The sequence below is a fragment of the Cricetulus griseus genome, chromosome 4 (assembly GCF_003668045.3).
Source record: "Cricetulus griseus strain 17A/GY chromosome 4, alternate assembly CriGri-PICRH-1.0, whole genome shotgun sequence".
Lineage (NCBI taxonomy): Eukaryota > Metazoa > Chordata > Mammalia > Rodentia > Cricetidae > Cricetulus > Cricetulus griseus.
The window spans coordinates 184415904-184432017 of NC_048597.1; the positions used below are offsets into that span (position 1 = coordinate 184415904).

Genomic DNA, 16114 nt, shown 5'->3' on the forward strand with positions numbered 1-16114 from the left:
CTGGAATTAAAGGCATGCACCACCACTGCCCTGCTACAAATTCATATTTTTTATACTATTTGTTGTTTGAGATTAGACCAACCCTGGGTCTGATGGGCAAAAAGATTTAGAATTCCAGGACAGCCTGGGCTACATAGTGAGACTGTTTCAAAAAAAAACAACAAAAACAAACAAACAAACAAACAACAAAAAAAAACAGTGAAGAAACAACAGCAAAAACCAACCAAACAAGCAAACAGGGCTGGAGAGATGGCTCAGTGGTTAAGAGCACTGTCTGGAACTGGGTGGCACACCCCTTTAATCCCAGCACTTGGGAGGCAGAGGCAGGTGGATCTCGGTGAGTTTGAGTTTGAGGCTAGCCTGGCCTATAAAGTGAGTTTCAGGACAGCCAGAAACCCTGTCTCAAACACAAAACAAAACTAAAAGAACACTATCTGCTCTTCCAGAGGTCCAGAGTTCAATTCCCAGCAACCACATGGTGGGTCACAACCATCTGTAATGAGATCTGTTGCCCTCTTTTGGCATGCAGGCAGAACACTGTATACATAATAAATAAATCTTTAAAAAAGTCGGGTAGTGAAGTGGTGGTACTTGGCTTTAATCCTAGTTCTTGGGAGTCAGAGGCAAGAATTGAGGTCATCCTGGTCTACAGAGTGAGTTTCAGGACAGCTAGGGCTGTTACATAGAGAAATCCTGTCTTGAAAAACAAATCACATAACAAAACAAAAAAGGAGATTTATTTATTTTTGTTTAATTTTATGTGTATGGGTGTTTTGCCTGCACGAATGTGCACCACTGGTGTATACAATACTTACAGAGGTCAGAGGCATCAGATATTTTGGAATTGGAGCTACAGACACTTGTGCACTGTTATCTGGGTGCTGGGAATAGAATCCGGGGCCTCTGGAAGAGCAGTCAGTGCTCTTAGCCACTGAGGCATATCTCTCTTCAGTCCTAAAACCTTAAAAACCACTTGGGAATTTGAGGCAGGTGGATTGCCGTGAGTGCAGAACAGCCTGGGCTATAGCACAAGACCCTACCTCAAATGAGAGGGGTTGGGGACAGAGATGGAGAGGCTGACTAAATATTAAAATGTAATCTCTGACTTGCTCATATTCAAATTCAGTCTCCAAATCTAGGCTAATTTATTTGACCTTCCCATAAATCCAGAAGATCAGGACTAAAAATCATAATGAATCTAGACCCAAACTGACATGCTACTCAGACCTTACCACAGGTGAGGAAGCAGCCACATTGCCCAAGTGGCTGCTTTCAATATGTGCACTCATGGATTGCCTCTGCTTTAATCTTTTTAGCTTTTTTTGGGGTGGGGTGGGATTGTGCCAGGAGTCAGACATAGGGCCTCAGGCATGCTAGGCAGGCATCCTACAGCTGAGTCACACCCTCAGCCTCTGATTTATCCTTAGATAAAATAAGTATTTTGCTATTATCTTACCAGTTATTTTACTCTATCTTTATTGTCTTACAGAGAAAATAACTTTGAAGGAGAGATGGCTGCTGGAGAGATGGCTCATCGGTTAAGAAAACTGGCTGCTCCTCCAGAGGCCCTGAGTTCAATCCTCAGAAACCATATGGTGGCTCACAACCATTTCTAGTGAGATCTAGTGCCCTCTTCTGGCGTGCAAGCATACATGCAGGCAGAACACTATGTATATAATAAATAAATCTTAAAAAAAGAAAGGAATGTTGGGGATGATGAGTAGAGTTTTGGTTTTATTTTGTATTTGTGTGTGTGTGTGTGTGTGTGTGTGTGTGTGTGGTATATGTGCATTTCCACTCATATATATGCATATGTATGTGTGCATGTATGTGGAAGCCAGAAGTGGATATTGAGTGTTGGCTTCACTAGCTCTCTGCCTTATTTTTTGAAACAGGATCTCTCATTAACCTGGAGTTCACTGATTTGGCTAGATAGACTAGTGGAGGATCCATCAGTCTGCCCACTCCCCATTCCCCAGTGGGTTACAGGCTTGTACTGCCATATTGGCTTTTGCATAGATTCTGGTGATCAAAACTCAGGTCCTCCAGAGTGTGTGTGTGTATACACATAGGTACACTCAAGAGCAACCCAAAATGGGTATGGAAGACAAAAGACAGCTTGTAGGAGCCAGCCCTCCCCCTTCACTTGTAGGTTCCAGTACAAGCACCTGTACTTGATGAATCGTCTCACTGGCCGGTCTGTACTCATTTTGTGGTGCTAGCTTGGTAGAAGGTATGTATCCCAGGCTGGTCTTGAATTCATGGCAACCTTCCTGCCTCAGCCTTCCAAGTATTGGGATTGGGATTATAGGTGTGGGACACCATGTCCAGCTAAATGGTGATATACATTATTTGTTATGTTTGGCTTTTTGAGATAGAGCCTCACTCTGTAGTCCTGGCTGGTTAGGAACTCAGTTTGTAACCCAGCCGGCCACAAATTTGCAACCCTCTTGCCTCCACCTCCTGAATGTGGGTTTTGTGTGAGCCGCTAGGCCAGGCTCCTATACTCCTTTGTTTTAGTAAGTATACTTAATAGCAAGTGCTATGATGAAAGTCCCTTGCAGCTTAGTGGGGTCCACGTATTTTGGGCTTGCTAGCCAAGCACTCAGACCTGAGGCCAAACATTCAGCCTGAGACAGTTTATTACTGAGCCCAATAGGAGTGATCATAGCTCAAAAACAATGATTCAAGTGGTTATTTCACATGCTCCAATGTGAAAATAGTTTGATGAAGTTTTTAATTACAAAACAAAAAAAAATCTCAGAAAAACAAAACAAAAAGCCACAAGTCCAGGCATTTTTCTGTTCATTGGTGGGAATGGGCAGGTCACAATAAATCAAAACTATGGGCCTTGGATACTATTGGAAATGTTTGTTAGTTGCTTGGTTGTTGGCAGCAGATGGTCAGCCAAGTTAATGCATTCCAAAGGTTCCACCTCGTAACCATAGGACGCCAGATCAGACAAAAAGCTGGATGAATGTCTAGGTAGGGGGCTAGAGATAGTCCCAAAGATTGTTTCTGGATCTGTAACACTCCAACCAACATTTTTTTCTTTCCTAGTTTTTCTAAACAGGGTTTCTCTGTGTAGTCCTGGCTGCCCTGGAACTCACAAATATACACCCTACCTCTGCCTCCCAAGTACTGGGATTAAAGCTACTACCACCAAGTTCAATCACCATTTAAAATTCTTTTAACAGGGGTGTAGCCTTTCCTAGGAATTTCAGCTCACACAGTTGTGAGGCAAGGTCTCACTGAGTTGATCATGCTGGCCTTGAACTTGCTATTCTCTTGCCTCAACCTCCTGAGTGGTTGTTATAGGGCCTGTGCCATCAGACCTGACTGTATTTGGTTTTTGGTAGTGTAGGGATAAATGGGTTTATTATATAGTAGGGTACCCTGTAGTGAGATATTCCCCCCCCCCCCCCGCCCCTACATCTGTAGCACTGACCACTCCCATTTGGGTGTGGTCACAGGTTGGGACATGACAGAGCACCGTTTCTGGATCCTTGGAGCTGGAACCTGCAGTGGTCACCCACCTCTTGTGTAAGTGTCTTCTCCCTGAATAAACTTCACTTAACCTATACTGAGTCTAGTGAATCTTGATTCCCACACGATAGTACCCTCAAGTGGTTTTGGTTGTTTTGGAAAGAGTTTTACTATGTAGCCCAGGTTGGCCCTGAAATTCTGGTCCTCATGCTTTTGTGGAGTACTCAGGGTACAAGTATCCCCACATGCCTTGCTTTGAACACTTTTTAAGATTTATTATTTTTAATCACTGTCATTATCAGTTAAAATTTTTATTTCTTAAAAGTATTTTAGAACATGTATTTATATCTTTTTTATTAAAAGATATTAAAATCCTTTCATGTTCAAAAATTAGGCACACTAGACTTAAAAACAAACATTCTCTAGAACATTTTATCTTCAGCTGTCAGGAAGATGTATTTTCAGAGAGTGTGTTGAAAGTTAGGAAAATCGATGGTTCTGGTTCTGTCAGGGGCAGTATTTAGGCTGTTATTTTGATAAAACCCAGTTGCTTTGATGTGATTCGAGAACACTTGTTCTTTTGGAGTATACCTGCAGGGAAAGAACTGGGGCTTGGGCGAGAACGCACCATACTGGCTAGAATTGGTTTTGTACATGATCATCTGTGGTTTAGACAATGAGGTGGTTGTGTGGAATGTCTTGGGGTCCAACATACAGGAGAACACAGGGTTGCCAGGGTTCACACATGGAGCCGATGGTTCAGGTTTCATTTCATCTGAAGTCAAAGTACTTTTCTTAACCTAAAAGGCACACAAACCATCTTCAATTACTCAGGAGCAGACTTAAACCTATCCCCCCCCCACCCTCCTTTTCATATCCTCTTTTCTTGGTTTGTTTGCTTGCTTGCTTCCTTTTTTTTTTTTTTTTTTTTTTTTATTCTGAGACAGGATTTTATTATGTAGCTTTGGCTGGACTGGAGCTCACTATGTAGGATCAGGCTGTTCTGGAACTCATACAGATCTGCCTGCCTTTCTAGTGCTGGGATTAAAATCTAGGGCTACCATACCTGGCTCTCTCTGGCACTCTCTCTCTGGTTCTCTTCTCTCTCTCTGGTTCTCTTCTCTCTGTCTCTGGTTCTCTCTCTCTCTCTCTCTCTCTCTCTCTCTCTCTCTCTCTCTCTCTCTCTCTCTCTCTGAAAGGGTCTCAAGTGGCCCCGTCTAGCCTAGAACTCTGTGTGAAGCTGCAGATGACCTTGAACTTCTGACCATCTTGCCTTCAACCTTCCAACCATCAGTGTCATGTCATGGGCCATCACATCTGGCTACATTTTACTTGTAGCCCGGCATTTGGTGGCTTTTTAAGTTGCACTGGACAAAGGATTTAAAAGACTAAATGAGGCAGGGCGTTGGTGGTGCACGCCTTTAATCCCAGCACTCGGGAGGCAGAGGCAAGTGGATCTCTGTGAGTTTGAGGCCAGCCTGGTCTCCAGAGCCAGTGCCAGGATAGGCTCCAAAGCTACACAGAGAAACCCTGTCTGGAAGAACAACAACAACAACAAAAAGCCACCAAATTACAGACTTTGCTGTGAAGCCATATATTGAGGCCTCTGTTCTGAGTGCCCCTGGCCTATCCAAATGTATGCCGCTGTTCTTTCATGGCTCTCCTGTTCTCTTAGTATCTGTGCTGCAACTTACAAAACCTGAATTTGTTTCCTAATAACTCCAGCCTTGCTTTGTACTTAATGCCCGAATCTCTTGTCATCAGTCAAGAATCTTTCTTGTCCAGATTTCTTGTCCTGCTGCTCTATTTAGTAGAGTAGCCCTGTCCACCAATGTGACTGAAGCCCTATCATTTTCTGGTTCTTTGAAACACAGTCTTAATTCTGTGATCCAGACTGAACTCAAGAAACTACTCCTGCCTCAGCTTCCTGAGTGCTGTCATTGCAGACTTGTGCCACCATGCTTGGCTATGAGATTCCTGTACTAGCTCAGTAACTTTTTGTTTGTTTTTTCTTTTGTTTGTTTTGTTTTGTTTTTTTTTTGAGATACAGTTTATCTGTGTAACTTTGGAGGCTGTCCTGGAACTCACAATGTAGACCAGGCTGGTCTCGAACTCTGCCTTCCTCTGCCTCTGCCTCCGAGTGCTTGGCTGAGATCAAAGGCGTGTGCCACCATGGCCCGGCATGACCTCACATTTTTATTCGATAAACCTACACAGTTAAAAATTAGGCAGTAGCATAGTGTGGCTTACAGAGTTAGCCACCATTGCTGGCTGCTTTTCTTATTTTAACGATAATGATAAGGTAGAGTTGGCTCCGGTGTGGCACATGCACACCCTTTAGTCCCAGCACCTGGGTTCAAGGCCAGCCTGGTCTACAGAGCAAGTTCCAGACAGCTAAGGAAGACTACATAAAGAGAAACTTGCCTTGGAAAACAAAAATTTAGGGGCTGAGGATGTGGTTTAATTAGTAGGAAGCTTGCCAAACAAATATATAAAGAGGCCCTGGGTTCATGTGAAGAACCACATGAACTGGGCATGATGGCTCATACCTGTAATCCCACAGAGGATCAGAAGGGTCATCTCAAGTTACAAGGGACATAGAGGCTATCCTGGGATACAGGAAGCCCTGTCTCAAAAAAAAAAATCTAGAAATTGGAATTCTAAAAGAATGTGGTGTAAGACACAAACTTCAATCTAGATGTGACCCACTTAAAAATGGCTAAAAACACAAACAAAACCCAAACCACAGATTTTGGGCTAACTTGAAGGAAAATTGAATGTAAACATTAAAATGCTGAATAAATGGATTTTTTCTTTTGAGACAGGTCCCAATAATTACTTGGCCCCAAACTGCTGGCAGTTTTCCTGCCTTAGGCTCCACAGCGCTGGGATTCTAGGTCTGGGCCACCATGCTTAGTCATACCATGGGCTTTCTTTGGTTATTACTATCCACTTCAGTTAGTGAGGACTCCAGTTTTCATCAAATCACCCTTGCTACTACTACTGACACTAAGAACTTCAGCTCCAGATATAGTCATTTTTAGAAGTCACTTCAAATAATGCAAATCACTTAATGATTTATCTACTATCACATCAGGGTCAATGCGGTCAACTTCCACCTTTTAGATCTCCATTGTAACTGGAGATGTTTATAGGTAAGCAAAGTAACTACCACTTTACCCCACTCACTGTAAAAGCAGCTTTGTTATCTGAATTTTAGCCTTCTTGGAGTTCTAAGAGCAGTTTGTGCGGTATACGCCTGTAATCTCAATATTTGGGAAGCAGAGGCAAAAGTTTCTGGAGTTCAATGTCAGCTACATAGAGAAAAGTGAGGTCAGTCTGAAATACTCTGAGAAGCTGTCTTTTTTTTTTTTTTTTTTTTTTTTTTTTTGGTTTTTCGAGACAGGGTTTCTCTGTGTAGCTTTGGAACCTATCCTGGCACTCGCTCTGGAGACCAGGCTGGTCTCGAACTCACAGAGATCCACCTGCCTCTGCCTCCCAAGTGCTGGGATTAAAGGCGTGTGCCACCAAAGCCCGGCTGAGAAGCTGTCTTAAAACAAACAAACAAACAGACAAAACCTCCACCCCAAACTCCTCTCTCACTTAAACAAAAACAAGGAGTCAGGGAATATACCTCCTTGGAGGGTGCTTTCCTAATTTGTGTGAGGCTTGAGATTCAGTTCCTGGTTACAGCAACACAAAAAGCAGGTCTAGTTGTGAAACCAGCTTTTGCCCAACATCAGCTACTTGAATGGCTTCCTTTGTTATTTACTCATTAACTAGGTAAAGGACAGAGGAAAGTTAGCGATCCTTGGGTGAGTGCACTGCGTTCCCCCTCCCCGATCCTTTTAGACAATACATACTATAAATGATATCAAAATGAAGGTACTAGGGCTGGAAAGTGTAGTTCTGTAGTAAAGCGGTTGCCTATCATTCACAAGGCCCTGGATGAGATCCCCACGAGTGCAAACATAAACACAATAAAAAACATCCTGGTCAAAAGCATCACCCGTTTGTAGTGAGGTGCTGCCCTTACACCTACAATTACTTAGTGGATCGTGCATTTACACTTGTAAATGTAAAAGTCTGGTGACTAACTAGGTGAGTGAGTGGAAGTAGATGGTGCCTCAAACACCGTCAAAGAATTTGACTTTCAAAAACATCTAGCCTTCCACCCAAACCCACCAAGTCCCAGTCGGTCGGTTTCTCCATCTTCAAAATCTTTTCAGCAAAAGCAGCTCTTTCTTGATGGCGAGAAGTCTGGCGAGGGCGCAGGGTCCGGTCTTCTCACTGAATCGACGAAAAGCAGCAGCAAGGACGAAGCCAGAACGATCCGTGTGGCTTCTGGAGAGTGAAAGAGCTGGTGAAAACCCTGTCTTCTAGTGTAGCAGCCAGTCTCCACGGCAACGGGTTGCAGGCGTGGGAGCCCGGATGTTGTGGGGATCCGCGGTGGCCCCGCCCAGCTTCCGGCAGCCTCGGGGCGGAGGGCCGCACGGCTCTTCGGGAGTCGTAGTTCTTTCTCCCCGCCGCGGGCCGGCGGGAGGCTCAGGAGGAACTACAGGTCTCGGCATGCTTCGCGGCACCGCGCCAGCCGCCGCTTCACGCCCGCGAGCAGGTTGTTGTTTTTATGAGGCGTCACTGGCGTTTGGAGCCCGGACTCCGCCACGGTGACAGTCGGTGCGGTCAGGCAGAGGAGGCGCTGCCTTCAGGTAGGTCCCCCCCAGGGGCGCAGGTCCCGAGGATGGGAAGGTCGCGGTCTGCAGCTCGTGCCTTCGGGTGCAGCTCCGGGAGGCTGTCTTCTGGCTGTCGCCTCGGTCCTCGCGCTCGGGCAACCTCGGGTGGAGGGCGCGACCTGGCGGGCGTGAGGCGCGGGCTCGCGGGCTGCAACCCCCACGAGCTCCGGGCTGGGCGCCCTGGGATTCGGGTGCGGCTGCATCCATATGCTGAGATGCGGCGTGCGTCACCCTGCGGCCGTCACCCTGCGGCGGCTCTGAGGTCCCGGGTGTCAGAAATAGAAAAGTGCCAGCGTGCAGCCCAGAGATGCGCTCCTACTCATTCCTGAAGCCGTCCTGCTCCTCTACCCTTCCTCGCTTTCATCTTCTTCCCCTACGGGGCCTCCCCAGCGTTGGTCAGGCTCGCGGGGGCTTGCCCTCATTAGTAGCTGTGCATATGCAAGACGTGTTTACCTTTCATTTGTCCCAACTTTGCCAGGGGCAAAATGCCCCAACCCGAGAAACGTGCACCACCCTCCCCCACGTTTGCTTTCTTAACCGTATGGAGTTGCTTGTACCCAGAATGGGCAACCAATTAATTACTCTCAGTTAGTGCTTTGCGTCTTCCAGCAAGGTCACGTAATTCTTGAAATGTCAGCGTTAACTCCCCACCTCCCCCTTTGGTTTTCTGAGATAGGGTTTCTTTGTAGCACTGGCTGACTTAGAACTTCTGTACGAGATAGCTTGCCTCTGACACACCTGAGTTTGGGATTAAAGGCGTGTGCCACCACCACCCAGCTTTAAGGTCCTGGTTTTAATAATTTACTGCTCCAATAAGTTCAAGTCTGGGATGGTTTTAGGTTAATGCTCAATCGGAGGTGCTTTTTTTTTTTTTTTTTTTTTTTTTTTTTTTCTTGCCATGTAGCTCTGGCTGTCCTGATATTACTTATAGCCCAGGTTAGACCTGGGAGTTTTCTTGCCTAAGTCTCCTCTAAGTACTGTGGTCATAGTTGAATATCACCAAGCCATGATGTTAATGCTATTTTAACCCCTTTACACTAAAATTGGAATTCCAGTCAAAGGTGACACCCCAGGCATTTGAAATGTGAAGCAGGAGGATGTCAAGTTTGGTAACAATCTGGGCAATATAGTGAGACATATTCCCAAATAAAAAGGTCTGGGAATTTAGATTTATTTATTTATTTATTTATTTATTTATTTATTTATTTATTGTACACTGCTTGTTTAATGTATGTGAGGCCCTGGGTTCAATCCTCAAGATGAGAAAAAGCAGACCCTGCAATCAGTTTTGTGCTCTAAACTGAAGAACAGACAATTCTATTTATATTGGAAATAGAGTTCAAGGGATATTTAGTTTTAAAGTGATTATGTAGGATGTGAAACTAAGCTATGTTTTTATTTTTTAAGATTTATTTTTGTGCCGGGCATTGGTGTTGCTTGCCTTCATGCCTAGCACTCTGGAGGCAGAGGCAGGCAGATCACTTGAGTCTGAGGCCAGCTTGGTCTGCAGAGTGAGTTCCAGGGCAGGCTTCAAAGCTACACAGAGAAACCCTGTCTCAAAAAACAAAAACAAAAAAGTATTATTTTTGTGTATTTTGCCTGCAAGTTTGTAAGGGTAGCTTGTGAGTGTAATGCCAGGCCATCTGGTGTGAGTGTTGGGAACTGAACTTAACATTTGCTCTTAACCATATATTTGGCCCTGGAATCTTTAAAGACTGTTTCATATAGCACCCGCCAGCTACAATTAGCTATGTAGCCTGGGGGTGTGGGAAGTGGAGACAAGGTTTCTCTGTGTACTCCTTGGCTGTTCTGGTATTCACTCTGTACACCAGGCTGGCCTTGAATTCACAATAGATCAACCTCCCTGTGCTTTCAAGTGCTGGGATTAAGGTGTTTGCCAACACACCCACCTGTTTTTGTTTTTAGATGTTTTATTCTGTCCAAGGACTGGGGTTTGTTGCAGTTTTCCTGCCTTAGACTCCTGAGTGCAGCTGTAAGCCAGCTTGAGCTCTTCATAAAATAAATTTATCTGTGAAACCTTTGTTGCTTTAGATGGTAATATTCATAATCTGTCTTGGGAGCATTCCTCCACATTTCAGTATTTTCTGTCTTTAGTTGTGTGTATTGTGTCTTGTGGGTACTGGGAATCAACCCCAGGTCCTCTGTAAGAACAGTCCGTGCTTTTAACCACAGAGCTATCTCTCCAGCCTGTCTTGTGTTGGTTTAACTGTGATTAGGCTTTGGCTCCATTCACAGGGTGTAAGAAACATTTGTACCAGATTAATGTGACTGAGCTACCAAATTCCACAGCATTGTTGTCTAGGTGAAATTGTATTTTTAAATAGCTTTATATTATTTAAATATAATTTTATTTTAAATTATTTGAATATGACTTGTAAAAACCGACAAGTTGTTTGGGAAAATGTCAAGAATGTAGCCTTCCCAGCCATCAATGCCCCTTTCTAAAGGTCTTTATTCCTAGTAACAATCAGATTTGGCTAGATTAAGGCAGCTAAATAGGTTGGTTTCAGTATTTACCATTTGCCTTATGCAGCTAAACAGGACCAAATCATCTTCCAGGTTGTGTTCAGAGATGGAGGTTAGTCCTTAAGGATTGCATACATAATATATTTCGGAATTTTTGTTTTGTTTCTTATGGGTTTTTAGGAAGGGTATTTACTGTGTGAAAGCTGTTGAGTCAGTTGGATTTTCTGTGGAATTCTATAACATGAGTTGCAGATTTTCCTTCTTTTTTTTGTGTGTGTGTGTTTTCAAGACAGGGTTTCTCTGTATTGCTTTGGAGGCTGTCCTGGAACTCACTCTGTAGACCAGGCTGGCCTCGAACTCACAGAGATCTACCTGCCTCTGCCTCCCAAGTGCTGGGACTAAAGGTGTGCACCACCAACATCTAGCTGGAAAACCACTCAGTTCTATCTGCATGTATGCCTGCATACCAGAAGGAGGCATCAAATCCCATTGTAGATGGTTGTGAGCCTCCATGTGGTTTCTGGGAGTTGAACTCAGGACCTCTGGAAGAACAGCCATGGTTCTTAACCTCTGAACCATCTCGCCAGCCCCAACAATAGCATTTTTAATTTTATTTATTATTATTATTATTATTATTATTATTATTATTATTATTATTATTTTTTTGGTTTTTCGAGACAGGGTTTCTCTGTGGCTTTGGACCCTGACCTGGAACTAACTCTTGTAGACCAGACTGGCCTCGAACTCACAGAGATCCACCTGCCTCTGCCTCCCAAGTGCTGGGACTAAAGGCATGCATCACCAACACCCGGCTTGGTTTTCCTTCTTACTTGAATTCATTTTGCCAATGAGCATCAGAGAGTCTTGGAAAGGAAAGCAGTGTTGAACGATGAACAAGTAAGTGAGGTCCCAAGTCGTTCCATTGATAAATTGGAAGCAACAGCTGTGTGCCTTTAAGGTGGGTTTGTGAAGATGGTATTGGATATGCCAATGAAATCAAGATGATGACAAATGTATCTCTTTATAACATTATTGGCCTTTGAAAGTGACATGTGAGGGCTAGAGAGAGATGGCTCAGTGGTTAAGAGCACTGACTGTTCTTCTAGAGGACCCAGGTTTAACTCCCAGCTCCCACATGGCAGCTCACGGTTGCCAGTAGCTCCAGCTCCAGGGGATCTGATACCTTCACACCAGTGCACATAGAATAAAGTTAATAAATGAAAAAAAGTGACATGTGAAACTTAGTTCACATTGGTAGTTGGATGACTATGCCCTACATATTTTTTTTAGCGCAGTGCTTCATTTGTCTTCTTGGTAGAGCTGGGTAGGTAGCATGTTTTAGTGTGATGGCCAGTTGCTTCCCTTCCTTGCTGTGACTTTGCTCTTCTGTACTAAAAGACCCAAGATTGTAAAACAGTTCCTCTGTGGCTGGGGCCTTCATGTTTGTCTTGTTCCCACATTTAGAAGTGTTAGAGGGCCTTAGTTTGATTTCATAGGAAGTGGCTTCTTTGTAATGTTGCCCATCCTCATGAGCAGCAAGAATACAATGAGTCTGAAATCCACCAGATGTGAGAACCTTGGGTGGGGTGGGGATGCCTCCTCTTGGGAAAGTCAGCTATTGCCATAGGCATCAGATTCTGAGGTTGACCTCAGTAGGTTGACATAGAGCATTAATGTAAAGCAGTGTTTAGAAATTTCTAAGTTCATTTGAAAGGCTGCATCAGAGTGATATAGGTATGTGAATGTAAATAGTTGTGTAAATGTACTGTGGATGTCAGTGGACAGATCAGGTGTATCCTCATCATGCCCTAGTGCTTCCAGGTGACAGTGGATGGCTTTCTCCCCTGTAATCAGATAGAAACACCAAAAGAATGCACACATAAAATCCTTGTATTCCTGTGTCTGGGTATGTGTAGGTGAGTTCAGGTACCCATGGTGTTGGATCTCCCAGAAACTGGAGCACAAGCAGTTTTTGTGAGTGCTGGGTACTGAATTTGGGACCTGAAAGAATAGAATAGTACTGAGCAATCTCTCTGGCCTCATTTGTTAGTGCTTTTGGGGTTTTTCAAAATTGAGCTGTAACAACGCAGGGCAGTCAGGCTGATTTTTAACACTGCAAATAGCTAATGAAAGGAGTACCTCTCTCCTATGGGTATCTTAATTTCCTCTCAGTTGTTTGAATCGTTCTCAACGTTTAAAAGAAACTTGTGGCTTTAATGAGGCAAAAGGACTGTTTACTTCAGGTATCTGAGAGTGGTTTTGGCTTCCTGATTTGCAGTGTTACATCATAAAAAAGGAACTTACAAAGTAATGGTGTGTTGCCTCACTTCTCTTGCAGAATTGATGTACTAGATGCATTTAGTGTATGTAGCAGTAGTACATGGATGGAGTGAATTTATTCCTCTGCCTTTGTATTTAAAATTTTTTGTTTTAGTTTTTAGAGGTAGAGCTTTGTGTAGCTCAGGTTAGATTCCAGCTGCACTACATAGATGAGTTTAGCCTTGAACTTTTTTTTTTTGAAAACAGGCACATATATATATATATATATATATATATATATATATATATATATATATGCATTGGTGTTTTGCCTGCATGTGTGTCTATGTGAGGGTGTCAGATCCCCTGGAACTGGAATTATAGACAGTTGTGAGCTGTCATATGGGTGCTGGGAATTGAACTGAGGTCCTCTGGAAGAACAGCCAGTGCTCTTAACCACTGAGCCACCTCTCCAGCCCCAAAGACAGGGTTCTGCTGTGTCGCCAAGCTGACCTGGAGCTCGTGGGTGATCTTACTTTCTTGAGTGCTGATGTTACAGTGTGCTCTCCATGCTTGGCTTACATTATTTTTAGTGACAGTGTTTCCTACTTATTTCAGCTAGGAGAGAGCGAGCCTGCTTATTGCAGAGAGGTATCTTTGCACTCACTGACAGGAGTGATATAGCCAGAGACTACAGAGGACCTTATATCCTGTACTGTTTACTCAATTCAATGGAAATCCAGTAGTTGATACTTTAAGGTAGAATATTAATTTCTTTGACATGTGGATTTTTTTAACTTTTCAAGGAGAAACTATTCTTCTCAGAGATGATGTATTTGTACCTATCTTTCACTGTGCTTAAAACTGGTTTTATTGTTTTGAGACAGGTTGTCACCATGTAACTCCTGCCTCGAACTTGCCACATAAACCAGCCTGGCCTCAACAATTCAGTGGTCTTCCTGCCTGCCGGGATTAAAGGCAGCACTACTACCATACACCTTTAATTGTGTTGTATATGTGTCTTTTTACTTGCTGTGCAGAGACACCATAACCAACACAACTTAAAAACAGAAGAGATTATTGGTGCTCAGGGTGCCAGAGGATCAGAGTTCATGAGTATCTGGTGGGGAGCTGGGCATCAAGCAAGCAGGCCCAGTGCTGGAGAAGTAGCTGAGAGTTTACATCTAGGCACAGAGAACAAGCACTAACTGGGAATGGTTCCACCAGCTGGGGACCAATATTCAAATACAGCACACGCTGGCTAGTCTCTTCCAAACCACAATGGTGTATAGTCTGTGTGGCTATGGGCTTGGGAGTGCAGGCATCCTTGGAGGCTAGAGGTGTTGAATTCCTGTGGAGTTGGAGTTACAGTATGGTCTTTTAACCAATGAGCCATCTTTCCATTCCAGCCTCTTTTCTTTTTGTGACTGCCTAGGCTAGCCTTAATTGTCTTGGAACTCATCTCTGTCTCCCTCCCTCCCTCCCTCCCTCCCTCTCTTCCTCCCTCCCTCCCTCTTCCCCCCTCCCTCTCCCTCCTCTCATTTTTCTAGACAGGGTTTCCTGTGTAGCTTTGGAGCCTGTCCTGGAACTCACTCTATAGACCAGGCTGGCCTTGAACTCAGAGATGTGCCTGTCTCTGCCTCCCAAGTGCTGGGATTAAAGGCAAGCGCCACCACCACACAGCTGAACTCATGATCTTTTACCTCCAATTTCAGGCTTGGGTCACTGGGCCTGAGGGTTTGAGGTTTTGTATAGAATAATTTTTTTTGAGGCCAGGCATGGTGGCTCAAGTATGTAGTCCTCGAATAGGAAAGTCTGAGTCAAGAAGAAAGTTCAAGACCTGACTGGTCGGTCTATAGACTAATTTCCAGGCCAGCCTGGTTAAATTAGTGAGACCCTGTATTAAGTAAAAACCACTGGGTGTACCTCAGTGGTAAACTACTTGCCTAGCTTGTATAAAGAAGGCCTTAGTTAACTCCCAGTATTGAAAAGGCACACAGACTATGAGTGTGATGATGAAAACACCCTCCATTTTCTTTATTATCCCTTCTTTCCTGTTTTTGGGTTTTTGAGTTAGGGTCTCAGGCTACAATTTAAGCTGGGCCTCATAATCTCTTGACTCTGAGTACCATGCTTGACTGTTTTTATTGTTTGGTTTGATTTTTTGAGACAGGGTTTCTCTGTGTAGCCCTGGCTGTCCTGAAACTCACTCTGTAGACCAGACTGGCCTTGGACTCACAGAGATGTGTCTTCCTCTGCCTCCTAAATGCTGAAATTAAAGGTGTGTGCCACCACCCTCAAGCATTGACTGTTTTCAGAGTAAGGAAGACTAGGTTCTGCTGTGCTGTTAGGCTGGCCTTGAGTCTAGGCTCAAGCACTCGATGGGAATATAACATACATGCCATCATATTGTCTTCTAGAGCATTCTTTTTTTTTCCTCAGTAAAATAATTGAGCCAGTTCTGTTTTACATAATCTACTTTTCAAACCTGTGCAGTAATTGTATCAAATAAATTAAGAAAGTGAAATGTCCAGCTGGGACTGGTGACATGTCAGTGCTATTCCAGTACTTGGGAAATTAAGTAAGGGAGAATTTGAGTTTGAAGCCTGCCTGGGCTATAGAACAAGGCTCTGTCTCCAAGATAAAACAAACACAAAAGATGGAGAACTCAGTCAGTAAAGTACTTGTCAGGCAAGCATGAGGACTTAAGTTCAATGCCGAGAAAGTTCAATGCCGAGAACCCATTTAGAACGTGGCATGGTGCCAGGCGGTGTTGGCCCACACCTTCAGTCCCAGCACTTGAGAGACAGAGGCAGTCGGATTTCTGTGACTTCGAGACCAGCCTGGTCTACAAGAGCTAGTTCCAGGACAGTCTCCAAAGCCACAGATAAACCCTGTCTCGAACCCTCCCCGCGCCAAAAAAAAAAAAAAAAAAAAAAAAAGAAAAGAAAGTGGCTTGGTAACACTTGTTTATTGAAGGGAACAGACCCTCACCCAGCCCCCTGCTTTGGCAGCCATGACAGGCTGCAGAAAATACCCAGCAAAAAGTGCTGAGCTTCCTCACCTTGCCTGACCTACTAGTCACTAGGAGGTCAGAAACCCTCCATGTGGCAAGGAACCAATCAGGAATTAGCTGGTGGGCTCTGGAT

General features: G+C 44.1%; 3 protein-coding genes across 7 annotated transcripts in view; 2 read left to right on the forward strand and 1 right to left on the reverse strand.

Annotated features, from left to right (window-relative positions):
• Positions 1–1627, forward strand: part of Dnaaf4 (dynein axonemal assembly factor 4) — a 23417-nt gene extending 21790 nt beyond the window's left edge. The window contains exon 10 of the mRNA XM_035444478.1: positions 1490–1627. The gene's annotated coding sequence lies outside the window, so the exon portion shown is untranslated. The remainder of the gene's footprint in view (positions 1–1489) is intronic.
• Positions 1628–3823: 2196 nt separating this feature from the next.
• On the reverse strand, positions 3824–7930 carry C4H15orf65 (chromosome 4 C15orf65 homolog). 2 transcript variants are annotated; one of them, XM_027411178.2, is made up of 3 exons: positions 7672–7930; positions 7121–7265; positions 3824–4286 (listed from the first exon to the last, which is right to left on the reverse strand). In XM_027411178.2, exon 3 carries the CDS (start codon positions 4254–4256, stop codon positions 3948–3950), a length of 309 nt encoding a protein of 102 aa, XP_027266979.1. In that variant the 5' UTR covers positions 4257–4286; positions 7121–7265; positions 7672–7930; the 3' UTR covers positions 3824–3947. The 2 variants fall into 2 exon arrangements, with proteins under 2 accessions (XP_027266979.1, XP_027266978.1); XM_027411177.2 differs by lacking the exon at positions 7121–7265.
• Positions 7931–8046: 116 nt separating this feature from the next.
• The window catches only part of Ccpg1 (cell cycle progression 1), a 57762-nt gene continuing 49694 nt past the window's right edge, over positions 8047–16114 (forward strand). For 3 of the 4 annotated variants that reach the window (XM_027411166.2, XM_035443802.1, XM_035443803.1), the window contains exon 1: positions 8047–8195. The gene's annotated coding sequence lies outside the window, so the exon portion shown is untranslated. The remainder of the gene's footprint in view (positions 8196–16114) is intronic. The other variant, XM_035443801.1, reaches the window with a different exon arrangement.

Excerpts from the sequence above, each read along its gene's own strand:
- C4H15orf65 (XM_027411177.2), bottom strand. The coding sequence starts at position 7,698 with ATGGAGAAACCGACCGACTGGGACTTG. Across the intron at positions 4,287-7,671 it reads AACCGACCGACTGGGACTTG|GTTAAGAAAAGTACTTTGAC; the intron begins GTGGGTTTGGGT and ends TGTGCCTTTTAG.